Genomic DNA, 27,436 nt, shown 5'->3' with positions numbered 1-27,436 from the left:
TGGCTATGCTTAGTTGTGCTAATAAACTGGTATAAATCACGAAACGAGCCCGGCGCTGGAATCGGCGTCTTTGTAGCCATTACGTAAAAAAAAGAAAAGAAAAACACTAACACAAGTTTGATCGAACAAATACATCGGCACCCAGTGGTCCTTTCGGCTACGAGCGCATCGGAGAACGCGACATGAGAGGTCAACTGATACGACGGGACGTGCATGCACACCGCAGCACGAGTCTCATCGCCAGATTGCGCATCAACGCCTTTGGCCACGTGATCCCGTGGTCCCTTATGCTCACGCCTGTACGCACAGCGAGAGAATGCTAAAGAACGAGGAAGGTAAGGGCTGCTGCGAGAAGACCCCGAAGCAATGGTGGGATACGTCAACGACGAGGTGCTCGTAAATGAGAGGTGCGAACACTTCGAAATTTTGGCCTCCATCAATAAAGTGCACCAAGCTTACGTCTGTGCTTCGTACATGTCTTCTCGACCGGTTTCACCGCGAGTGTCTATCCTTGTATAGAGTTTGGACAACCGTGTCGTGTGTCTCTGGTTTAACTCAAACCTTTTTGTGCCTTGAATTTCCGCAGAAAGAACCAAGCATCCCCTTGCTAAAGGCCACCAAGAATGCGGAAACAATTCAGAACCTGCATGTGCCGCCTAGCTAAGGCCTAGACACAACCCAGGAGAAACTGATTAGTATTGAAAACCGTTTAACTTTGTTTTGTTAAGCTTTACACGGATTAGTGCAAGCTTCACCATGTTCTTCGTGACAAATATAATTATCTGTGCCATCTGAGCGCTGTATATATAGACCACTTCATAACTGTACCATTTTTCTTTTAACCAGGTCGTAGTTTGATCGACACAATAAAACCAACAGCTGATGTCGGCATGATAGCCTGACCATTGGACATTCATTACAGTGTGTACAGCTGCGCAAGTGTATATTAAAAACATTACAGGTCGAAATTAGTGCAAGGACAACCGCCTAAATTAGATACAGCATAAAACCGTCGTACAGGTGCGTTGCCTGCTATACCGTACCTCGGCAGTGAGCACTTTTATTGGCTTCCGATAACAAATTACAGTCAAAGCGATCTCAGTAGCCCCGCCGCGGTGCTCTAGTGGCTAAGGTACTCGGCTGCTGACCCGCAGGGCGCGGGTTCGAATCCCGGCTGCGGCGGCTGCATTTCCGATGGAGGCGGAAATGTTGTAGGCCCGTGTGCTCAGATTTGGGTGCACGTTAAAGAACCCCAGGTGGTCTAAATTTCCGGAGCCCTCCACTACGGCGTCTCTCATAATCATATAGTGGTGTTGGGACGTTAAACCCCACATATCAATCAATCAAAGCGATCTCAGTACGAGGTTATTATCTTAGGCCGTGCGAAATAGCCAAAACCAATTTTATAGATGTATTTGCGATAGCATGCCTATAGCCCGGCTGCCCCGCCGTGGTGGTCTAGTGGCTAAGGTACTCGGCTGCTGACCCGCAGGTCACGGGTTCGAATCCCGGAAGTGGCAGCTTCATTTCCGATGGAGGCGGAAATGTTTCAGGCCCGTGTGCTCAGATTTGGGTGCACGTTAAAGAACACCAGGTGGTCAAAATTTCCGGAGCCCTCCACTACACTGTCTCTCATAATCATATGGTGGTTTCGGGACGTTAAACCTCACATATCAATCAAATCAATCTATAGCCCGACTAAAAATGCAAGTTGACATAGCAAGCTCAGGAATCGTTTACCTGAATGGCCACAGTTTCGAAACATTACCTCATGCACTCTGCATAAACGGGATCTTGCGTTAACACACTGGCTGCAAACGGTTGCGCAAGCTGCAGCCGCTACCTCGCGGTGACTGCAAGTTCCGCTTGTAATTGTATTACAGCACATGGACCTATCACGCGATATGACTATACGTGTTGTCGTTGTAGAGTTGGCTTAAATGCATATTTGACAAAAAAAAAACGATGGCTGACTCTACGGGCTTAAATTTCCGATCAGACAGCACCTACTCAGCCCAACATGTACTGTGGTTACGTTTCATGCATGCGCATTATACACATGCAACTGGTTTGACTAATATGGCTTGTACAGACCAGGTAGTCCTGTTTTTCTTCAAGCATGTATTCGGTGCATTTTGAAGTAATAAAAATTTTTTGAAGTCAGCGTCCTTGTCCTCTTCTCTTTTTTTTTTCTTTTTTTTCTTGCACCACGGTGGCTTCTCTGACTTCTTTACCACGCCGCATAAAGTTCTAGTATCAACTCGCTCAATATTTACACTGATATTATTGCAAATAGTTTGCCCAGGAGTGGTATTAAAGCGGAAGAAAAAGTTCTGACACCAAATCAGAGTATTGCTGTCAGTGACCCCACTTAACCTCATTCTGCTCGATAACAACAGGAAAAAAAAAGCACTGAACGTGAAAGCAATAGGACTTTACTTCACAGAAATTCCCAGAGAAGGATTGAAAGAAACAGCACACAACACATTCTATTTAGCATCATAACTTGTCACTTATATATCAGCGGAACCATCGACCTTATACGCGTACAATAGTACAGCAACCGCCTAGGCGCAGTCGACATAATATACTTGACATATAGGCAATTACTACGCACATGCCCACAATACCCCGAAGCAAAAACCAAATACACAAAAGACAATAATAATGTCAACCTCAAGGCGTCAATAAGAGCAATAACGTGGGAACCAGCAACTGTGACGGCTCTGATTGCAAACGTAGTGTTTATCGCACCGGAAGAACTCCAGAACTTCGCCTGATTGTGAGCTGGTGGAGAGCTTGACTCTGTCATCTCGCCATGAAATGAACGTGCCCATTCGGTATTTGTTCGTTCATTTATCCTCCGCGACTACGGTCGACATAGTGAGGAACTCCAGAACTTCGCCTGATTGTGAGCTGGTGGAGAGCTTGACTCTGTCATCTCGCCATGAAATGAACGTGCCCATTCGGTATTTGTTCGTTCATTTATCCTCCGCGACTACGGTCGACATAGCGAGGACACAAAGCGGCCGCTTTCACACTGAAGCATGTGAAGCAGTGACCCGCCGACAGCGGTCTCAGCGATGGCGGCACGATAGCCTGGAGGTATGCGTTGAGGGTTTCTGCAAAGGCTACCACAGTCTGATCGATTGAACGTGCCAATTTTCGGGCAGATATACCGTTGTGAAAGCTCCTTCGCATTAAGTCGGGACAGAGCGATCAGTGCCTGATAGCGATGTAGAAAAGGGGAAATGGAGGGCGAACATTTGAATGTCACATTTTCGCATTATATTTCGCTTCAAAAAAGAATACAGATGTCCTTAAACCACGACACCAGTTTAGTTTCTTTTTCCTGACGGAAGCAGAAAATGATGGAACATAATCAACAACGACACCTGTTCCTTGTATCTCGACCGTGGCGGTCGCATTCCCAATGCAGGCGGAAATTCTCGAGGCCAGCGTACTTAGATGTATATGCACGTTAAAAAACCCCGCGTGGTCGACATTTCTGGAGCACTTCACCTCGGCGTTCCTCATAATACGAGGCTTTGCGAAACATTTTCTTGAACTAGTTGGATCATGACTTCTGAAGCGAAAATTGTGGCGTAAACCAAGACAAGAGCCGCAAAGAGCATGACACTCGCAGTAATCACACTGAACTGAGAGTCGGTACGAAATCATATACAGAAGCAGCACATCACCACAATACATCCTGATTTTGGTCGTCACGTGCAGGTTCAACAGATAGTAATTTAAACAACGAGATACATCTAAATCGAAGAAAAAAGACCAAGAAAAATCAACACAATACTTGCTAATTATGAGGCAATAATAAAGGTTTTAGTTCACCAGAAACAAGAAAACAATCTTTGGGGAGTTTCTTTATGCAAGTGGCGCGCCAACACAGATGCAGGAGAAGTATTGCTGAGCAAAACCAACAGGAAAAAAAATTTAATGGAAGAAACTCAGCGCCTAAAAAAACCTAAAGTGTAACAAAAAAAATGGCAATAAGACTTCAAGGACCACGGGTTCAGTCAATAAAGCAAGAAAAAATGAAAATTATAATAAACACAAGACTCGAACGTACAAGGGGTGCGTAACAAACAGAAATGTGAGAAGACGAAAAAAGCTTTGCTAAGAGGCTAATGCACAAAGCCAAGTAGCATGACAAATGAACCACTCCTTCCAAGAACGTCACTAATCTGTTCAAGAGTGTTATTGAAGACATTCTAGTAGTGATTGGAGTGTAAATAAGAAGAAAGAAACGGATGAAAAGACAACTTGCCACTGGCAGTGACCAAAGCACAGCCAGTAGCAAGCTTTCTTTTTGGTCCAAGTTTCTTTCTTTATATTTACATTGCAATCAATATACTAGTAGCGTTCCCTGTACTTTCCTTGGAATCATTGTGTGTTATTTCTCATTCATGTTATATATAGGCTAGTCTTCGAAGATAGGCTAAAGAAGACCGCGAACCTCCTCTCTTCCTTCAGTCTTGACACCATCAGCGCGAACCCACAGTAATATTTTATACCATGAATAGTAATTCTTCTTACTTTTTGAAAATCTGCTTATATTAATCATTTGTGACTATGCCTAAGGGTTAAAGGACATTGAATTTGGGGCAGCGACGCGCTATAATGGTCCGAAGATTGGAAACAGTGGAGATGGTGGTGTTCCCTTCCTCCTCACCTTCACAACTCGTCTTCACTACCCTTTCCCATCACTTGCTATACTGTAGTATATATGGCTATGCTATGCTTCAGCTTCTCCGCTCCTTTCCCTCCTTTTAACTTTTAATTCCCTCTCCAACCCCCTTTTCGTACATGAACATGGATGTACTGTGCTTGGTGATATAAATAATTATATAAATAAATATATATATATATATATATACGTGGACGTGAGGCAGGGTTGGGGGGAGACGAGGAGGAAGAAGAGGTTAGAAATAAAGAAGATGGCTGACACCCCAGCCTAGTATTACAAATTGGCGCAGCCGCGTATACTTTCTGTGCGGACATTCAAGATGTGGGTGTACTTCACCATTGGAGCAAATCAACGCGGTGGCATCCGGATCTTGACCGCAACGCCTCAAGATGAAGAGTAACTAGCTCTTCCGGAAGCAGTGAGCACTGACGGATTTGTTTCCTATATAAGCACTAAAATGAAGATAGCTCCAGACCATTTACTTGCTAAAAGAACGGTGAGGATCAACATGAAACTTCAGGATTATGAGAATTTCGTGCTAACTCCAGTAAAAAACGACGCGAAGCCTGCTACCGCTGCTTCGCCTGACAGTTCCATTGAGCTAATCAACAAGTTTCTTGAACTGCACCAAGAACAGAATAGGCAGCAAAATGATTTATTGCGCTTGCTTGTAAACGCGACGGAAAAATTAAGCAGACCGAGTCGCGAACAAGTGAAGCCAGACATGTTTGACGGAGAGTCTAGTAGTCCCGAGTCCTGGCTCACGTTTTACGAATATGCATGCAATGAAAACTACTGGCACAGCGACGAAGATAAAGTGAAAAACATGCGACTATTCCTATCGGACATAACAAAGAGTTGGTACGAAATGCGTCTCAACGCTCACAACAACAAACCATGGACAGAGTGGAAAGCAAGCTTTCTGAGCTCCTTCAGCGAGAACAAGGTGTTTCTATGGGACAAAGCAATCACGTTCAAATACAGGTCTGGATCTGCACTCAGCTATTTCTATGAGAAAAGGCGCTTGCTACAGCTGGCGGACTCATCTTTGCCTGAGACGTCTGTGGTTCCGCTTATCATTCATGGTTTAAGTCCGGACCTCCAGAAGCAAATACAAATGCAAGGACCCAAGACGGTCGAAGAACTTCTGCAGGGAATGCGAAACCTCTACCTCCAGGACCTAGGAACCCAACGTCCACCCATGACACCTGCTGCAAGGAATACCGGGGCCACACGAGCTGAGGAACGACGCCCGCTTGCAAGCTGGAGACCTACTGCAACACCCGTATCCTTTGTCAACGCAACATTGTTGTGGGAGGGAACTGAAGAACTTAAGTTCCATAACGGGAAGTTCACTGTCCCAGAAACAATGGTGCCTCAAATTTTAGAGCTCTATCACGACTGCCCGCACTCAGGTGGACATGACGGCTTTTGGAGGACATATCAGAAGATTCGTCAGCGTTTCCAGTGGAAACACATGAAACAGGACGTTCAAAGGTACGCTCAGTCTTGTCATCAATGTCAAGTTCACATGCCAAGTACCTTCAGAGAACAGACGTGATGGTTTTGTCTCAACATTCCGACGTACCATTTGAAGTCATTCATCTGGATTTCGCAGAGCTCAGGAAGAAGGCTGCAGGACTAAGAAGAACGCAGTCTTTCCTAGTGGCAATAGACCAGTGCACAAGAAGAGTGGCTGCACGGCCGGGAAGGGAAGACGCAAATAGTGTGATCGCTCTTTTGAGTCGGGAGATGTTCAAGAATACGAAAATAGTAATATCAGACAATGGGCCAGCGTTTCTCAGTCAGCGTTTGCAAGATCGGGCGAAGGAACGAGGAGTTGTATTGCGACGCTGCGCTCCGTACCATCCTGCAGGAAATGGCATGGCTGAAAGAATCATTCGGGATTTGAAGCAGTTCATTTCAATGTATCCAGGTTTTCAGGGTGGATGGAAGTGCTGCTTGGAGGCAGCTGTCGCTCATCACAATCGGTCGCACACTGCGAGCATCGGCTGTAGTCCATACTTTGCAGCTTTCGGAAAGGTACCAGTGCTTCCTGCTGATCAAGAACTTTGCATTGCAGACCGCCTGCAATTGTGCGAAAAACGAAAACCTTCGGAAGCCTACCAGCGATACAGGGAAAGTATGAAGAGGAACTTTGACCGTCGCCACAACACGCGGATACCTCAGATACAACTGAACGATCTGGTGCTTGTCAGAAAAGGCCTTCCCGGCACAAAGCAGGTGTACATGGGACCTTATCGCGTGGTGCAGATCGCAGTGCAACATGGCGTTCTCAAAAGGGTCGGTTACACTAACAATGATGGTGTGCTGGAGTTTGCGACCATTGAAAACGTTTTCAAGTATCACCCCAGGAGGGATGAGTCTTCAAAGAGGGGGAGTGTACGTGGACGTGAGGCAGGGTTGGGGGGAGACGAGGAGGAAGAAGAGGTTAGAAATAAAGAAGATGGCTGACACCCCAGCCTAGTACTGTGTACTATTACAATATATATATATATATATTCTTTCTCTGTCTGTTATTTGTATCTTTCTTTCTCTTCCGGAAGTTTTCTCGTTCTCTCGCCAATATATACACATTTTCCAGTTTTCAGGACAGGGGGCCGCCATATTGAAATGCGCGTCGTCTAACGGCCACGTTTGGCGAAATCACCGTCTAGGGCTGCGCGTACTCGAACTGGTGCGTAACTCGTTGGTGTGAGATCCCTGCTAAAGCCTGTGTTTGGCAATTTTCCCTTTCTTAGACTGTTTTATGTGATATCGTCGCATCCACTGAACGATTCGTCACTGTCTGGACCGTTCAGCGGTGCGCAGGCGCTATAGCTACGAAGAATGAGCTCCGCTTCTGCTAACGGTGGTGCTTTGTCGTCGGTACTAGTAGCAGCAGGAGCAGTACGTTCTGTGATTTGCGCGCAGACAGAATCACACTAACATAGAGCAGCGGAGTACGTGACTGTGGACGCTGTCAGCCGCAGCTGTTATTCCACATTAGGTACAAGCTTCTGCTCATGCCTGAATTATAGCGAATGAGTCCATGTGATATAACCGTGTTACGTATCATTACACCATCGGTATTCGCATATTTTTTTCAGAAAACGACAGCTAAAGCAGCCGGCTGGGCGCTCTATAAAAGTGTGGCTCCATCTGTACTTTTTTTGATATCGAAGATGCAGTACAGGAACGTTGTTGTCGTCACTTTTCTTGCCGCCAACGAAGTGACGTGAAAAGAGGCGTGACGATGGTGACACGCGGATGTTCTCTCAATTTACTGAATACACCCACTGCGTCCGCAATACAAGCGACAACGGAACGCGATGCAGAGCGAGCATATCACACCGGCACTCATCACGTGGCGTACTCTGCTGTAGACACTATGTTGATTGATATGATTGATGTGTGGGGTTTAACGTCCCAAAACCACCATATGATTATGAGAGACGCCGTAGGGGAGGGCTCCGGAAATTTCGACCACCTGGGGTTCTTTAACATGCACCCATATCTGAGCACACGGGCCTACGACATTTCCGCCTCCATCGGAAATGCAGCAGCCGCAGCCGGGAATAAATCCCGTGAGCTTCGGGTTAGCAGCCGAGTACCTTAGCCACTAGACCACCGCAGCGGGGCGCAGACACGCTGTTACCTCAATTGTTCCTCTTGCGCTGATTTCGTGTACTCGTACACGACACAGCGATGTCCAGATGGTCTGGTCTTCAAATACGCAGATTTTCCTGCCACGACAGTCACTTTTCATCGGAGAAATGCGCCTATTAGGCCGTATTCAGACTGCTGTCGCATCTGTCAGAGTTGTATCGCATAAGAGCTGTATAGTTCGTTCTCGTAGCTAGTGACCGCATATGTTCACATTGATCATTTCGGTATGATACGTTCTTTTAAGACGCGACAATCACCGCTCTGAATGAGCATTGCATCCTGGCTGCAATTGTAACCTAGCATGGTTCGCGTGTTTGGACATGGCTGGCCTGGTTGGGTTAAGAGGGAGACGCCACGAGTGATCTAATTATTGCACGTAGCGTCTCCCCCCTGGTCCGGCCTGGGTCCGGCAAACTAAGTACACCGACATGGTACTGTGGGGCTTTCAAGACGCGTATGAAGACGCGTAATTTGGCGAGGCCGGGAGCCCCGCGAACGGAAAGAAGAAACCGAAACCGCTTTGCCCATTGGTCGGACGTAACAGTCAAATCAGTAGTTTTCGTAAATGTCGTGGGCCCGCCAACATTTACGTCCCTTGCGTTACGTTATTTACGCTAATTACAACAACGTCTGAACAAGCTCCTTATGTTGCTTGCGTTTAGGCTTACGGTCCTTACCAACAATTCGTACGTAGCACGCATATTCTGAACACGTCTTTACACGTACTACATCCAAGCGTGTCATGTGTAAATGTACGGCATGAGCAGCTCAAGGCACAACAGCAACACTGAGAACATACCCTCGACCCCAGCAGCTCACAGATTCGAGAGCGCTCCTGTGACAAGGTGTATATCAACGCAATCATTTTGTTCTCATAAATGCTTGCTCTTATATTGTTCCCGGTTAGCCGCGTGGATGCGATCTTAGCATTCGGCTCTTGTGTAAGAATCTCACCACGTGAAGAAATTTTTCTTATTTAGTTTACTCTTTCTCTCCCTTCCTGCAACTTTTTCCTTTCCTTCAGACCGTTGCAGGTTGGTGCACTGGGCGAAGCCAGCTCTAGCTGTCTCTTGTCGTTTTAAGAAAACGCGAGTTTCTACAAGCAATCCAGCAGCGAACTTCGGGTTGAATCAGTTCCGCGAATATAGGAAACAGCTTTATATAGCACATCTCAGATTTCAAACTGCGCAGGCCTGAAACCAAAACTGAATGCGCATTTTGGTTTCCAGCAGCCGCTTGTGATGCGCCATCGGAGGTGTTGGTCTGCTGTGTTTCTTGCAGACTCTCAATTTTCTTCTTGGGTTGACTTGGCCGCATCACTACGTCACTGATCACTCTTTAGATTGCGTTCTTTCTGTATAAACACATTCTCACGTTCTGTATATCACCGTGGAAAGCCAAAATATAAATTGCTGCGCGTTCCGGCTACAAGCTCTGGAAGTGGATCTACCGACCTCTGCGTTATGACTCGATGAGGCCACCAGTCGCGCTATTGTACTTCCAGGTAGGAGCACCTTTGTCGGGGCAATATTTCAATTCAAAACATTTGTTAAAGATTTGGACACAAGTTTTTTGTATACTGCAACAATTAAATAAATAAATTTCTGTTTATGCTGAGGGGTCTTGCCATGTACTGCGTCATCAATATTTTATAATAGATTTTGTTCCAGCTGAGTCGCAGTTTCGAGCAGCCTGTTGACATCCTACTTGATATAACTTTCGTGTTTTTTTTAATTAAATTCCAAGGATATGGTGACTGAGGTGATGTAATGGTTCACGTTGCGTTGGAATTAATTTTGAGCTGTTTTGTTTCGCTATTTTGGAACAGACACATTTGAGAAACAGACTTTGAGATCTCGTCCGTATATAGAGTGTCAGTTTAGGCAATTTATAACAATATTCTTATTCCTTGAATACATTTAGCGTAATAACAGTTTCACATAACAGCGAGTGAGCTTTTGGTTTAGTGTGATGAAAATACTACTATTTTATTCAGGACTATTCTTTCTTTTCTCATAGTCTGTCATAGCATCCTGGCCTCTACTTTCAATAATACAAACCTCCTCATTGCGTAAAGCTACATTGGGCAAGGCCTCTACTACATGGCCGCATTCTTAAAACAGGTATTTCGAGTGACAAAGCCTTGCAAGGTGTTTTCATGTATGTATATAGCAAACTGCTTTTCGCCCGATCACTATGTTTCTATGCTCAACTTTGCAAAATCTAGTAGTTGCGCATTGTTTATCAATATCTGATGCGTTTTCGAGGCTGCCATGCAACTACAGTATGCTCTTTAAAGTGCACTCTACAGGATATAAGAAACATTTGAACATCTAAAACAAGTTATCTCAGACTACACGCTTGCGAATCTGTATTCGCGAGTGCTGTACCTGTTAAACCATGGAAGGTACTGATGGCCGTTTATTGACATTAACTGTGTCCTGTGTCATATGATCTGCTCTAAATAATGTGAAAATTGGGCACCAGCAGTTTACATTAGTTATATAGCGTCACACCGCTGAGCTCGACTGGGCGGATTTGATTCTCGGTCACAATGACTGATTTTCAGTGGGGCAGAAGTGAAAGAACAGTCCTGCACGGAGTTTCGTGTTCACTCCATATTGTCAAAAATAATCTTAGGTTCCCCACTACTGTGTGCCTTAAATCGTACCATGGTTTTCGCATGCGAAACCCCAGATATTATAACTTGAGATCAAACACCATGGAGTAAAAGTATAGTAATGAATTAACCTTCAAAACTGTTCAATCGGGCCTTGTAAATTAGTGTTTGAAGCATATGTGTTTCACAATATTACGTTACTGAAAGCCAAAAAACAAAAAATAGTAAATGTAATGAGCGCTTTTTGCAGTATCGCATCTTTAAACATCGCCATAAGCGAGATTCTTTCCAAACTATGTGGTGGTGGTTTTTCCTTCGTATAGCACAGTAACGGTGAAATTTTATAATTGAGCATTCATACATCTTTCTGTGACTAAACTAACAGATGTAACCGTTATGGTGCCTATCGCTGTCAAGTAGAACTACCTATGCAGTGAAGTCCGCACACTAGTCTCACCTAACAAAGCTTGTGGAATCGAGAATTCATCTTATGCATGACCTACCTTATCATAAGCAGGAGATTCCAAAATTAGAAAGGTCAGCTCTTATTTCAGTTCCCATGCAATAGTCAGCAGCATGCATTTCGTCGCACCGTCATAAAGTCAACGCGACCACCTACTGAAACTCAGCTACTTTCCGTCCTAAATAGGCGTTGACATATTTTAAAACTCTGGCTAGTGTCACCTGAGGCAACCTGTACAATGTATCCGACACGTTGCTTAGTTTGCGTTATTAAAGACATAGCCGCACGTGCCTGCGGATATACTGAGTATTAAGTGTAAATGTGTGGGGCCTGGAGACGCCACGAGGTTCTGTATCCCTTGACCTCTGGCTCCCACTGCATAACGCGAAGGAATGAGAGAGGTAATAGTCGGGTATTACTGCAGGCATCTTCGGAAAGACGGAAGTTGGCAAGTTCGAAGCAGAGAGGGCTAGGGAAATCCACGTATGATCCTTGTTTCGCTTTCTAGCGGAGGCGGCGAGAGCCCCTTCAAGATATATTGTGCGTCAAGAATGTCGCCTGAAAACTTACAAACATAGTAAGCCCGACGAGGGGAAGTAGAAACCACATCTTTGTCGCATGCACAATGCGATAGCTATATGCTTGCGGCGCCTTGTTTGATTCCGAGATTTGGCGCTATATATACAAGTGAGTCCAACGTGCACCAACGCGATGCTTATCTGCGCAGATGCACCACAACTTCTTCCAGCCTACAACGTGACATTCAAGGCTATCGGCGAATCCGTCGGTCTGTGGGCGACCATCCGCAACAAGATTCCGTATCAGCGTCGGCAAAGTTGGGAATGCTCTGCCGGCGGTCCTGCCCAAATTCCGCGAGCGGATAAAGCCACCGGGAAAAGCCTGGTCGCGTGAACCTTGGTGAAGTGGCGTTCGAACTTTCCCCGAGCGCCCCTGCTTGCGTGCCATCGGCTCCATGGGTCGGCGCCACAGTGGCCGCCTACCAAACAGGCACTCTATAAATGCCAAGCGCGCTGCGACGAACCACCACTCGAAGCTTCTTTCCGAACACTATGAGGAACACTGTGAGTACGCTGCTGCTGAGGCAGCTTTGAAGTGCGTGCTTCTCCCTGTGTGTTTCATTGTGCTCGCATGCGCCGCTCTCGGAGGTGACCGTTTTTGAAGACCACGCATTCTGGCTCATAGTGCTTCGTCGTGCACCTCCGGAATAGTGTGTATTAAAAACCGTTTGCTGAGGTTCTCAAACGGTCAAAAGTGGACTGAGTTAGTTGTATCCACAAGAAAACAGTGTTACAGATGCATGTTTCTTCCGGTATGCAGGTACATCGATAGTAACATCATTTATAACACGCCAAGCTTCGTGTCGCCAAAGCTCGTCAACAAGAGAAGAAGCTGCGTTTCGGAAAGCGAAAGCGCGAAATTAAAGTGAGATAGGCGTTGTTAGGCAATTATTATACCAAACGTAGTTTCTCCGACGTATTGACGTATGCTCCAGACATGCACTCACGGGAAAGTGCCAGCTACTGCGAGAGTGCGCGCTCCACAGGACGCGCCCGACTAAGTCATGTTCGTTCACGTTATAGTACTGGAGGGAATAGTCGGGTGCTCCAGTGAATTTCATGTTTCCGGGCCTGGTGAGGTATCGTATTCCGTTTTGTCGACGTAGAATATAACCACATGCCAAATGCTCTGCATGTTATTGCTTGTGAGCGGATACAGCACCAGGTCAATTTGTTATGAATATAGAAGCTGCGCAACAATCGCGCACACACGCCATTAACGCATAATTTGTGCAGCTATCGAGCTGTGCATCCTATCTAAACATTGGTCAGCAACTTTAATCTGAACGATATATTTAGTGCATATGATACTCACAGCAATAAAATGAACTGATGATTTCGCGAATACGTTGCTAAAAGATACACTCTTAAAAAAGGCAGTGCTGCTTATTACCTTGAAGTAGTAAATTGTCACAACTTTCACTATATAAGTAGAAACTAGAGATAATAGACCACGGACATTTAGTATACATCTGATTGTTTCTATAGTAGTAAACGTATGTGGTCTACTACCTGCAGTTACTACTTGTAGTGAATGTCGTGACAACAATTCACTATTTCAAAGTTAGTAAGTAGCACTGCTTTTTTTATGAGTGTATGGCTTTACAGCGAGAGGACTAAGGCGCAAGCGTGTTGACTGAATGATATTCTAATGTATCGTCGCATAAAATTAGCATAAATCATCCGTTCTGAATTTTATAGCTCTAGTTTTCACTACCAGAAAATATAGATATCTGCCGGCTACCAAGGTTTCAGGCGGGAATGTATTCCTAATTGCTCCTTGTGCCTTGCATCATTTTCTGTGCCATGAAGCAGAATATGATCTAATCGTGTACGTGGCTCACGCTGCTATGAGTAAAGGTATATACATCTACCAATAGGCAACCATTTTAATACGGTCCGCTTCACAGAACACGCCATCAGCTGCCCAAAGTGTGGGCCGCTCATGTAGATGCTGTTGGGAAAATGCATTCCAGAAGTACGCGCGCGGTCGACCTTGATGGGTGCCGTGGTGGTATATGGGGCGCGTTCTCACGCCAAATCACCTTCCATTCTCAAACGCCAGTGCTACTATCCACAGACACTTAGCAGTGAAATTTTGAACTGCGTTTAGGCGAGACAGCTGAATCTATAGTGCCTTATAACCGATGGGTGCCCCGCCACAGTGGTCTAGTGGCTAAGGTTGCTGACCCACACGCAGGTCGCGGGATCAAATCCCGGCTGCGGCGGCTGAATTTCCGATGGAGGCGGAAATGTTGTAGGACCGTGTGCTCGAATTTGGGTGCACGTTGAAGAACCCCAGGTGGTCGAAATTTCCGGAGCCCTCCACTATGGCGTCTGTCATAATCATCTGGTGGTTTTGGGACGTAAAACCCCATATATCAATCAATAACCGATGTGTGCCGACACACGCAGTCTTTATCATATAGATAAACGGTCAGTGCCGACAGCACCTGTTCATTTAACGTTACCTTATCCATACGTGTACTCGCTGCGTGCTCGTGTGAGAGTACAGCAGGAATCGGTCGCATATCAAATGCCGTCTGCATTCCTCCAACCACGTGGGTCGCTATGCGCGCTCATTTGTCTTCAAAGCGAACGTCGCTCCATACACTGCGTGCACATTGCGTTTTTTTATGACCCACGCGAGTCGTGAACCTTTCTCTTTGGCGTTGGCATAGACCAAGCGAGGTCACTCAGCTGGGGGCAGGCGCGAAATGACCAGCGAACCCAAGCAATATTAATAGGGATGTGGCGCTACGCGGCACAAGGACAGATACGACAGTGGATGGAGTGAAGGTGACCCGACAATCGCACAGGCAGCCTACACAAGCCATTATAGATCACATTGAGAACCCTTCGATGGCCAGAAATCACAAAAACAAATTCTGCGTATAGAGTACGGAAGAGAAAATGAGTGGGAGAGAGAGACAGAGTGGTTGTCGTACAGCAAGCAAAAAGAAACGTCGCTCGGAAGGACCCTGAGCTAAATTATGGGTATCCCACGTAGGAGGCGGGATAATTAGCACGCTAATTCTCAGCCGCGTATGTACACAGGTTATTTGATCGGCAAGAACACCAAGCAGTCAAACCTATAAAGGCTTGGTATGTGGACGCTACCTTTATTGAACATTTATCCTGTGGCAGCACTTTGATGAACCGCCTCTCTTCGATCCCTACTGACTTAATACTCACGAGGAAATACAATCAAAATAAGTTTTCTGCGTAGCTAGTCAATGAAGGCAGTTTGTCTGGCAGCGGCCCCTTGACCGTTGACGCTACAAAACTCTGCTCGAAAACATCTGCAACGCTTTGATTTTGCAGAGTGAGCGCATTTTCCTGATGGTGGCCAGGCACCGGCACTTATAGACGGTCGCGTTCGAATATTATGTGAAATGTCCTGTGACAAGTGGAAAGAACGACGTTTTTTTTTTTTTGACACAGCTTAGGGGCCAAGTCACCTGAAGTCAAGTACCATGCCAGAACGTAGCCCCTCAGTTGTGAGCGGAGCATTTTCCTACGCTGCGAACGATACCGGTCGCATGCCATTTGCTATATATTCCTGCGCAAACGTTCTGCCAGTCTCCTTCACGCCCTTCCTGTGTGAACATTGCTACCGCTGCCACATCTTTTGTCTAGAGCAATCTTTTTTTGTTTTATCCGATGCTAAATTGACGCCACTAAAATGGAACTGTCTTGGTGCGTCAAAAAGGGCAGAAACCTGCGGCACAAGGTGGGGAAAAAGGGGCATATGGGCCAACTGAATTGGCAAAACGTATTTTTTTCGCTTTCCTGATGGGAACGAGACTGCTGTTTTTTTTTTACATTTAGGCGTGCATTTAACAGTGGCGTAGTAGTCGACTTATCAGCTATGAGTCATATAATAAAGTGAGCGGTTTTACGCGTTAACTTGCAGACTTAGGCTATTCTGCTTAAGTTTATTATTTCGATTAGAACTCCGCTGTACTTGGTCTAAAATTTGTTTTCCTTCTAATACCATTTCAAGGTATCAAACTCCGGGAAGCGGGAAGCTGGTTAGGCGCCGACGATAAGTGGGTTCTTGTATCGCAACAACGAGGTGTGGCCAAAAATGGCCATGTGTGTTCATGGGGTCTTAGAGGTGACTAGTGCTGCAATGAGAGAATGTAATATGGCTGCAACGTGTCCTAAATCCCGTGCTCGAAATTATATATATATATATATATATATATATATATATATATATATATATATATATATATATATATATATATATTTCTCGTTGCCCTTTTCGGCTCACTACAGCTTGCCGGCTCACAAATCTAGGTGAAATTATTACCCCTCCCAATAGAGCATCGACTCGATGCTCATACTCAAGGGAACCGCAGGGCCCATGAGGAAAAAAAAAGAGAAACGATACTTAGAGTATACAGGGCATATGCAGGTGCAAAAAAAAAATGTCTGAGGTTGGTCATAAGAAAAAAACATTATCACAGTTCACAGTTCGTTCGAGAACGAACGGACAACGTAAAAAAGAAAATGTTTGCTGCCCGGGCCCAATAAAGCCAGTATCACCGCGCAAAATAAGGTTTTAGGCGGACGACATGCACAATCTATGTTCGTGGTAAGTGGTGCTGTGTCGTTGCCGAGCCTCCATCTGCAATAACTTCATAGTTGACCTCGTTCAACCGCCGTAATAATGTGTAGGGTCCGCAGTACTTGCTCAGAGTATCTCGCTGAGACCTTGCCGTCTAACAGGAGTCCAAACCCACACGTGGTCGCCAGGTTGATACGTGACTTGTCGATGGTGGATATTGTAGCTTCGGGTGTCTTCCCATTGCTGCGATCTTATGTGCACGCGAGCTAGTTGACGTGCTTCCTCTGCACGCTTACTGTAATCCTCGACATCAGGAGTTAGCAGCTCGTGCTGGTCGATGTCACAAGGAATCATGGCGTCTAGCATGGTATGCACGTCTCGACCTCAAAAGAGGCGAAATGGTGCGAACCTTGTCGTTTTCTGGGTTGCGGTGTTGTACGCAAATGTTACGTACGGCAGGACCTCGTCCCAAGTTTTATGCTGCACATCCACGTACATATAAATCATGTCCGCCAGCGTTTTGTTTAGCCTTTCTGTCAAGCCGTTACTCTGGGGGTGACATACACTTGTCGTACGGTGGTTCGTGTAACTGAGCTTGAAGATGTCGTCCAACAGCTTTGCCGTAAGCACTGTCCCTCGGTCAGTGATGATGAATGACGGGGCGCCGTGACGAAGCAGAATGTGATGCATGAAAAACTGGGTGACTTCAGATGCTGTACCGCGTGGCAATGGCTTGGTCTCAGCGTAACGTGTCAAGTAATCAGTTGCGACGATGATCCACTTGTTTCCGGAGTGAGACAAGGGAAACGGTCCAAGGAGGTCCATCCCAACTTGGTCAAACGGCATACGTGGTTGTTCGATGGGTTGTAAAAGGCCTGCAGGCTTTACAGGTGGTGACTTGCGACGCTGACATTCGCCGCATCCTTTCACGTAGCGTTTGACACAAGCTGCGAGTTTTGGCCAGAAATATAGCTGTCGTATACCCGGTCGAGCGTCCGTGTGTATCTAAAATGGCCGGATGTCGGCCCATCGTGGCCGGCTAATAGGATGTCATCACGATGGTCTTGAGGAACGACTAGAAGATAAAAGCTGCTGCCAACACTGGTGTTGTTCTTGTATAATATGCCTTGTCGTAAGCAAAATTACGGCAACGTACGGGAAAGTGGACGAGGAACAGACGCGGTGCTGCCTTCTAAATGATCGATGATGGGCCTCAACTCGGGGTCCGCTCGTTGCTTACTGAAGAGGTCCGCCCCACTGAAAGTCCACAGGAAGGCACTGTCGTCTTCTACAGCTGTATGGTCGGATTCCAGAGGTGCTCGTGATAGCGGATCGGCGTTTTCATGCTTTCTACCCGACTTGTATACGACGGTGACCTCGAACTCCTGAAGTCGCAGACTCCATCGTGCTAATCGCCCAAAGGGGTCTCGCAGGTTAGCCAACCAACATAAAGCGTAGTGATCAGTTACAACTTCAAATGGGCGCCCATAGAGATAAGGCCTGAACTTTGTAATCGCCCATATTACCGCGAGACATTCCTTCTCTGAGGTTGAATAGTTGGTTTCGGCACGTGACAGAGTGCGGCTCGCGTAGGCAATCTCACGTTCGGTCCCATCTTGTGTTTGCACCAGGATAGCAGGATAGCTCCGAGACAAATGTTGCTTGCGTCAGTGCGCTCCTCTGTGTCAGCGTCCTCATCGAAATGGCCAAGTACAGGAGGGGAAGACAACCGATATTGAAGTTCTGCAAAGGCAGTCGCTTCTTCGTCAGTCCACAGAAATGGGGTGTCGTCACGCGTAAGTCTGATGAGAGGCTCCGAAATCTTGGAGAAGTTTTCAATAAAGCGCTGAAAGTATGTGCAGAGCCCTAGAAATCGTCGAAGACTTTTTTTGTCTGTCGGAGCCGAAAAAGCAGCCACAGCGGCAGTCTTCTCGGGTTAGGGCCGAACACCTTCAGCGCTCACAACGTGACCCAGGAACTTCAGTTCTTTGTAGCCGAAATGGCACTTCTCAGGCTTGAGGGTAAGGTCAGTGGATCGTATAGATTCAAGAACACTCCTAAGGCGACGAAGGTGCTCGTCAAACGTTTTTGAAAAGGCAACGACATCATCTAGATAAACGAGGCAGCTTTTCCACTTGAGGTCAAAGAGAATGGCATCCATCATTCGTTGGAATGTGGGCGGAGTGGAACAGAGGCCGAATGGGAGCACTCGGAATTCATACAGGCCGTCAGGAGTTACAAAAGCCGTTTTTTCGCGGTCACGTTCATCGACTTCAATTTGCCAATAACCCCTTTTGAGGTCGATTGAACAAAACTACTTTGCTCGCCTCAGCCTGTCAAGAGAATCGTCCACTCGAGGCAACGGGTACACGTCTTTCTTTGTGACGTTATTGAGCTTCCTATAATCGACACAAAAGCGCAGTGTGCCATCCTTCTTCTTTACAAAGACCACTGGCGATGACCAAGGGCTGCTCGATGGCTGTATTACACCGTCTTGAAGCATTTCTTTCACTTGCTTTTGAATCACGCGTCGTTCGGTTGGTGAAACGCGGTAAGGCTGTTGCCGTATAAGGTGCGCGTTGCCGTAGGTGATAATACGGTGTTTAGTAATTGATGTCTGATGGATTCTCGATGAACGTGCAAAACGGGCGTGAAATTCTATCAACAGGTCGTTAAGTCTTCGTTTGTTTTCGTCAGAAAGCGTTCGATTTATGTCGACTCCCCGGAGAAGTGCTTCGGCATTATCGGTTGCCTCGGAAGCAAAACACTCAATCACATTGGTTACTGGGTAGGCATAGGCGATGACAGTACCACGGAAAAGGTGTCGGCGCTCGTAGCTGAAGTTCGTAACAAGTACCTCGCAGTGGCCAGCCTGGAGGTCTAATAGGATTCGTGCAACGCATACAACTTGGGAAAAGAGTATGGATCGATTAGTCTCCGCCACCATTTCACCGTGTGCTCACCATTTCACCGTGAGATACAGGCCACTTGAACCATAACACTGGAGCGCGGTGGTATCGTCACAGCATCGTGAAATACACGCAGACATACTCGATCGTGACTGGGATTATGCTCTGGTGTGGCGGTTTTGTTGAGAACGTGACGAGGCGTTGTCGAAGGTCGATGATAGCACCGTGCTCCCTCAGGAAGTCCGTGCCAATGATCAAGTCTCGATAACACTAACAGAAAACGCTCAAGCTGACAACGAAGGTAGAACCACGAATTTGTATACGTGCTGTGTAAATGCCGAGTGGCGTGACGATGAGCCCGCCAGCAGTACAAATTGGCCCGAGGTTCCAAGGCATCGTCACTTTCTTCAGGAGAGCAGCCTGGTTTTCACTTATTGTAGAAAAATCTGCACCAGTGTCAACTAAAGCACTGACTTTGCGACCATCGAGCAGCACTGGAATGTCTAGTGAAATATGTGGAACCAGCTGGTGTCGTCGTCATCGGGGAATCGTCAGTTTGCGGAAGCGTCGGTAGGAGGCCTTGAGCTTGTCCAGTATGAGCGGCCTCGACCCCGAAAGTCGCTGTGGTTATTTTTCCCGGCGTGGTCTGGGTGACCAACCCTGCGCCACGCTCGAATAGGTACGGCAATCAGGAGAAAATCACCGCGGTGACAGGGAGCGTGACTTGTGCAAGGATGACAAAGTTCCGCGCTTCTGAGCCACATACTCTTCAATTTAAGGGGGCTGCTGGTCGAACCTGTGTAGCGGTGAGTTCGTCGAAAATCCGCGTACTCCAAGCTATTGGTAAGAACACTGTCGGTACAGATTCCCAGCTTCGCAACAGTAGAAGCAGAGAGGACGTCGATCTGGCGCACGCCAGACGTCTGATTTCCGCGAGATCAGGCGAGGTGCGCTGTAATATGGCAACGCGGACCGTCTGCGGCATGTCTGGGGCCACGGTGGAATGGGGAATTCCAGGTGTAACAGGTTGCCGCAAAGCTTGAGCATACGACATGCGGGGAAAGTCACTGGGTGGTTGATAATCCCGCATGAAAGGCAGTTCTATTAAGGCATGCTGGACTTCATCTCGGACAACACTGGACAACGAGGAGATAGTGTGCTGCGAGGGCACTGACAGCTTCTGGAGTTTTTCGCGGATGACTGAACGTATGAGCCCTCGGAATAAATCCATTTGGCCACCGAAATCTCCCAAGTAGTCCGTAGTTGAAGCGTTGACGAGCCGTTCGTGTGATGGGGCCTGGTGCCCAAGAGTGCTTTCAATGGTGACGGCTTCTGTGAGAAATTCTGACACAGTCTTGGGTAGACTGCACACAAGCCCACCAAAAAGCTGATGTTTCACCCCACGCATGAGGTACCGTACCTTCTTTTCTTCTGGCATGCCGGGGTCAGCTCGGTGGAAAAGACGCGTCATGTCCTCGACATAAATCGCAACCCCTTTATTCGGCAGTTGTATGCGGGACTGTAGATCACGTTCAGCTCTCTCCCGGCGGTCAGGGCTGGCATATTTCCCAAGACGGCGGCGTTTGAAGTCTTCCCATGATGTAAAAATACCAGCCCGGTTCTCATACCATACACGTGCGCCATCCAAAAGACTGAAATAGACGTGCCGCAGTTTGTCTGCGTCGTCTCACTGGTTGTGCATGGCAATGAACTCGTAATGAACAAGCCAATCTTTGACATCCTCAAGTACAGTGCCATAAAAGGGATTTGGCGTTCGCGGTGTTAGTAAGGTGCAATGAAGCGGCGCTGTGCTGTTCGTACCAGTTGTATTAGTGTCGGTAGGGCTGGTCGGAGCTGCCATGTTGTTTGCGAACAGTCGAAACTCAAGGAATTGCCCTCGGATTCTTCTGCTGGCGTGGTGCACAGGAGTGACCACCGGTACGACGCTTGAGTTCTTGCTATGTGGAGGGGTAGGGTGCATTGATCACCGAGCACGTCCATCCGCTTGTTACGCACCAAGAGCCGTAGAGACAAGACAGGAATAGCGGGGCAGAAAGAAAGAAGCGAGTATCTTGAAACGAAGCGCCAACACAACTTCTTCGTTCTCTTTGCCCTCTTCGGCTCGCTAGGGCTTGCCGGCTCACAATTCTAGGTGGCAATATATATACTTCTTTCCTTTACTTTCTTTATATACACTTTTTTCCATTCTCTCTCTCTCTCTTTCTCTCTCTCTCTCTCTCTCTCTCTCTCTATATATATATATATATATATATATATATATATATATATATATATATATATATATATATATATATATATATATATATATATATATATAGATGAAATAGATGATCAGAGTTTCTTCCGGCTACCGTAATAAAAGTTATAAACTTCGAGAATAGTGCAGTATAGGAAACAAAACAATAAAATATTTATTTAATCCTAACAGTTTCGGCTGGTGGACCAGCCTTCTTCGGAGGATATAAGTGAAATGATACAAGTTCCCGTAGCAGAGGGTCACCCTCACAGTTTAAAGACCCTCCAAAAAAGAGAGAGAAAAAGACAAGCGGGCGAACGAGGTAGCAACAGACAACAAGAAGCAGAAGAAGGAGAGGAACTAGAAAGGAGCGACGGAGAGTCGCCGGAAACGAGCGGGTAATTCTGGCATTGTTACTTGGTATAGGTAAGACGCGCCGCCAGCGGAGGCGACCAAGAAAAACGGAAAAATGTGGAACATGTTGCTGCTTACTCGCATCCCACACATGGATCGAGTTTAAGTTCACGTGGTTCGGCGGCTGGCCCGTGGCATCGGGCCACACACACACACACAAACACACACAAGAAGCATACGACCCGCTCCAGCTTTCGGAATATAATGGCCACGTTGGAAAGCTAATGTGCCCTCTCCCCCTTCCTCCACCTGCCCTCTCTTGCAGAAAAATGTACAACCAGTCATACTGAAAATAAATAAATGGGTATTTTTGTAAAGGATGAAAATATATTAAAAAATATATAAAAATAAATAATACTAAAAAAGTACTCAGAAAGGAAAATAAAGTCTAATAATACTAACACAATCCGTTTGGTTCACGTAGCATCGAATTCGTTAAGTTTCGCTATATTGAACAACTTGCGTGTGCGACTTCACGTATTTATAAATAAATTATTGAGTAATTCAATTTCTGTGTTTCACGAAACGTCGCGGAGACACGTCAGTCGCCCAGGGCTCTCGTTGATTCCGTGGGTAAGTGATCTGAATTTCTTTATAAAGTATGACTCCCGCTGTTCGCGCTCCCGTGTGTTCTGGAAGCCGGATTGTAGGAGTATGACACTTACGCGTTCGAAAGAGTGACCAGGAAGATTGATATGTTTGGAGAACGGCAAATTGGGGAGGCCCTTTACGTGTGCCCTGTGGTTGTTGAAACGCAAACGGAACGCGGTTTCCGTGTGTCCAATATATTCCTGTTTGCACACCTCACAGCGAATTTTGTATACCACATTGGCTGAGTCACAGTTAAGGTCGTCTTTAATTTTGTACACATAGTCTGAACAGGAGGCTTCGGCCGTATCTGTGGTCACCATGTGTGTGCACACCCTGCAGCGAGGTTTCCCGCACGGTCTACAGCCCTGATGGTGGTCGGATTTGTGTGTTTTCGCCTTGACCAGTAAGTCTCTCAGGTTTTTATTTCTTCGGTAAACCACCTTGGGCGGAGTCTGAAAAATGGCAGAGAGGCGACTACTCTGTTTAAGTATGTTGAAGTGGCGGTTTAGTATAGAATTCACCCGAGGGGCGGCGGCGCAGTATGTGAGGATTAAATTTGCCCCTGAAGTTATATCATCTTTATTCCCACCTTTTTCTCCCATTGTTGATTCTCGGTCCAAAGAGCGAGCGCGCTCAATTGCATTGTCAATTATTTTTTCGGGGTACTTTTGACGCAAGAAGGCTGTTCTCAATTCCTGTGCGTGGGTGTCAAATTGCGTGATTTCAGAGCAAATTCTTCTGTATCTGTGGGCTTGAGAGTAAGGAACACCTGTTTTGCAGTGATGGGGGTGACTGCTATGGAAATGCAGATACTGTTGGCGGTCTGTTGGTTTTTTATACAGGGAAGTAGATATGGTGGTGCCACTGAGTGATACAGTGACATCCAGAAAGTGAACACTCCTCTGCGAATACGTGTGCGTGAATGTTATCGAAGGATGCACGGAGTTGAAACCGGAAATGAATTTGGAAAGATTATGTTCACTATCGGCTTACACGAAGAATATATCATCGAGGAAGCGTCGGTAAAATATAGGTTTGAATGGAGAATTTTCGAGGAAAGGAATTTCTAAAGAGGCCATGAAAATATTTGCGTAATTTGGGGCCATTTTGGTTCCCATGGCAGTTCCGTTTACTTGCGTTTACTTTCTCTCTCTTTTTTGGAGGGTCTTTAAACTGTGAGGGTGACCCTCTGCTACGGGAACTTGTATCATTTCACTTATATCCTCCGAAGAAGGCTGGTCCACCAGCCGAAACTGTTAGGATTAAATAAATATTTTATTGTTTTGTTTCCTATACTGCACTATTCTCGAAGTTTATAACTATATATATATATATATATATATATATATATATATATATATATATATATATATATATATATATATATATATATAGGATTTAGCAGACAAAAGTGCAAAGCATTGTATAGGGGAAGTTATTAGACCTATTGTAATGTAAATGCGAAGAAAGAAAAGTAAATAAAAGTGCGTTAAAAGATAACTTGCCGTGAGCAGGAACCGAACCAGCGACCTTCGAATAATGGCACTGATATTTCAATGAATGACTCATAATCTTGGTTTAAAGAAGAATATATAGTTAGAACGAATTTCTTCTCGGGGCTTTTGAACGAAAGGCAAGAGGGCAGGTATTTTCATTTGATATTATGCAGCAGCAACCTCAGTAAAGTACGTGTCGAAATTGAGGAGATATACTAACGTCTTTTTTACATCGTTGCCTTCACAGTTCAGCATGTTGTGCTTCGTCGTGCTATGCTTGGCCGTCCAACTGAGCTACTGCGGTGATGTAGAACCAGGTGGCCTGGGGCCTGGTTCCTTTGGAGGACCTGGTAGCCTCGGTCTTGGGGACGGATTTGGTGTGGGTCTCCTGGATCCACTGAGTCTTGGATCACCTGGAGCTGCACAGGTTGTGCCTCTGGCCACGACGGTGTCCTTCGTTCGGCAGCCATTTATCCGCATCGGCTACGTGGCCCGGCCTGTGGTCACTTATGTCCATCAGCCGGTGGCCTCTGTCAGCCACACCATCAGACCTGTCGTGCACTTGAAGCAGGAGCTGGTTGGCTTCAACGTTCCTTTAGCCGGAGGGGGACTCAGTCCTGGAGGCCCCAAAGGCCTGCACTATGGATGGAAAAAGTGAACAGAGTGTACCTTGACGTTGCCTTACATGTCACTGCTCGGTCGGTTCACCGACTAGTTTTCGTCGTCTGGCGAGGCTCTCAGAAGACTAAAAAAACAACAACACTTGGCGAGCGTGTGAAACCTGACGCGATGCGATAGCTGTATCGGCACCTGGTGTTTTCACTTTGAGTTGCAAATAATCTTTGTGTAAGAAACGCAAAATATTTGAGCAATTTTCTTTGGATGAGCTTGTGAGCCTGCTCCCGGGTACAGCTCTGCAGAGCTTGAATATATATTTTTATATGTCTCGCACTGCGATAGCATACTTTACAATACGCCACACAAAGAAAACGCTCACTCAAGCTAATACAGCTTTACCGGAGTGTCATTTCGCCGAGTGTGCCCTATAGACTACCTCACTCAAGTGGGATAACACAAGGCGAAATAATTATGTTCTCTAATAATTGTGTTATCCCTCATCAAACACAAAGTTGGGGTGACAGAACGAATGAAGAAATGACGCCATCCTTAGAGGAAACACCGTCAGCTTCACTGTGGGGTACTGACGATTCGCCTGGTTGTTAATGTGCACAAATTTACAAATACCAAAAAAAAAGAGCTCCAACCTCGCATTTTAGGCTTAGCTCTTGCCACGCTGAAAAAAAGCTGTTCACTATCGCAGGTGTAGTTTTTTCTTTGCCTTAGCAATAACGATACATCGCGAGACACATCTTTGTGCATAGATGCAACGATCATAAATCAAGAAGTAGTGCAGGAGAAGGTGGTATGTCCCTCATGAAGGAAAAAAAATCAAGTTGAAATGCAATGAAGAAAGGTGGAGATCCTTCACAGTTGTATAACAGTAGAAATGTAGCATTTCCGTACGAGTTGAGCAAGGCTGCCGTGGCTCCAAGCATCATTGCTCAGGAAAATTAAAAATTACAATATATATGTGGAGTTAGCGTGCTAAAACCTCAATATTAATATAAGATATGCCGTTGGGGGGGAACTACGAATTACTTGTTACCCCAAAGGTTTCTTGAACATGCACTGAAATATACCTGCACATGCGTTCCTGGATTTTGTTGCAAACGAAATGCTACCACTGGGGCCAAAATCGGAACCCATGCCCACGTGCTTGGCAGTACAACATCATGCATTCACTAAGAAAGTGAGGCGAGTAGGTATGAATTTAAACCACGGTCTCTAATGACTGCTTTATTGAATAGATGGTGCAAGGTAGTTACGGTAATTGCAACGTTTTCAGTTTTCACAACGACACGCGAAAGGACTCTTGAGGCCAGTTCGTCACTTTCTCTGCGCCTCTTCTAAAGGTTTTTCCCAACCTATACGACGCAAGTGTGGATTATGGCAACATGTTTACCTTATATTAGCGAGTGTGCAAGAAGCGAAGGTAAATGTCGCTCTTTTCTAGTCTTTTTAGATGTCAAGTATATGCTCTGGTGTGTTCATTTGTCCTTCCAGTCACCGAACGATATTAGTGTCAGTTATTTGATCATTAGATGAATGACTAGCCGCAGTTTTGCCCCTCCACTAACTACATCTCATATACGCATTCACCACTGCATGTACTAGGAATAAAAAAATAAAACATGCATCTTCACATTTGCCTACTTTTTTGCTGCTTTATGTATTTTTTACAAAAAAAGAACATGTGTTCAAAGCAAATTCTGCGTCTTTTTGTGTACCTTTTTCGTAGCAGACTTCGGTAAGGAATCATACCCACCTCCGAAGCGAGGTTGCCATTACGAAAGACGTGCAGTAGTGTTCTCTACTCCTAAGTTCAAGATAAACAAAAAAAATGAGAGGTGGGGGATATAATATGAATCACCTGTCATGTGTAATTATGAAATATCAGTGGGCATTACAAGCGAACATCAACAGGTAATAATTATTGCTTGTTGATATTTCGTCGAGCACCAAATTCATGTCAGAAATCTTATTAAATAGCTTTCTTTCTTTACAAGCAACGCTCCAGCTTACCTTCGATATACCATTACTTATTAACTACGCTGCAGTGAATTCACTGCCTTTCCCTTTTTCGTTTTTCTTCCGTCATCTCTTATCTTTCTATTCCCCTTTCCTAATCCCCCAGTGTAGCGTAGCCAACCAGTAGTCTTTCCGTTTAGCGTCCCTGCTTTCTCTCTTTCTTCACACATTATTATTATTATTATTATTATTATTATTATTATTATTATTATTATTATTATTATTATTATTATTATTATTATTATTATTATTATCCAGACCCAGCACACCTGTCTGCACATTAGTGTTTTGAGGAAGAATTCGAAACAACTAGACGTGCGCTCTGGATTTATGCCTGTTCTGAGAAATGAACACGCACTATTGTGAAAGTGCATCACTGCAATGGCGGTAACAACAAAGAAAAGCAGCAGACCTCGTATTTACATAACTTTTTAGTTCGTGCTAAAAAGCCCGATGTAACGCTACAGCACCACACGCTAACTCGAAGCACTGTAAACATGGAGTAAAAC

At 45.7% G+C, this 27,436-nt stretch overlaps 1 protein-coding gene across 1 annotated transcript; it reads left to right on the top strand.

The window, feature by feature from the left end:
* The first annotated feature begins 12,377 nt into the window (after positions 1-12,377).
* Positions 12,378-26,541, top strand: LOC119175525 (uncharacterized). Its single transcript, XM_075878104.1, has 2 exons — positions 12,378-12,539; positions 24,526-26,541. The coding sequence occupies exons 1-2, from the start codon at positions 12,477-12,479 to the stop codon at positions 24,934-24,936; spliced, it is 474 nt and encodes a 157-aa protein (XP_075734219.1). The 5' UTR covers positions 12,378-12,476; the 3' UTR covers positions 24,937-26,541.
* Positions 26,542-27,436: the final 895 nt, after the last annotated feature.

Source organism: Rhipicephalus microplus, chromosome X, assembly GCF_043290135.1.
Source record: "Rhipicephalus microplus isolate Deutch F79 chromosome X, USDA_Rmic, whole genome shotgun sequence".
NCBI classification, from domain to species: domain Eukaryota; kingdom Metazoa; phylum Arthropoda; class Arachnida; order Ixodida; family Ixodidae; genus Rhipicephalus; species Rhipicephalus microplus.
The sequence above is the reverse complement of the archived record's forward strand: the minus strand, read 5'-3'. Positions and strand labels throughout refer to the sequence as shown.

What these genes read in the sequence shown, in the direction of transcription:
- LOC119175525 (XM_075878104.1), top strand. Translation starts at nt 12,477, where the DNA reads ATGCCAAGCGCGCTGCGACGAACCACCACTCGAAGCTTCTTTCCGAAC. An exon ending in CGAACACTATGAGGAACACT is followed by an intron (nt 12,540 to 24,525) that starts GTGAGTACGCTG and finishes TTGCCTTCACAG; the next exon opens with TTCAGCATGTTGTGCTTCGT.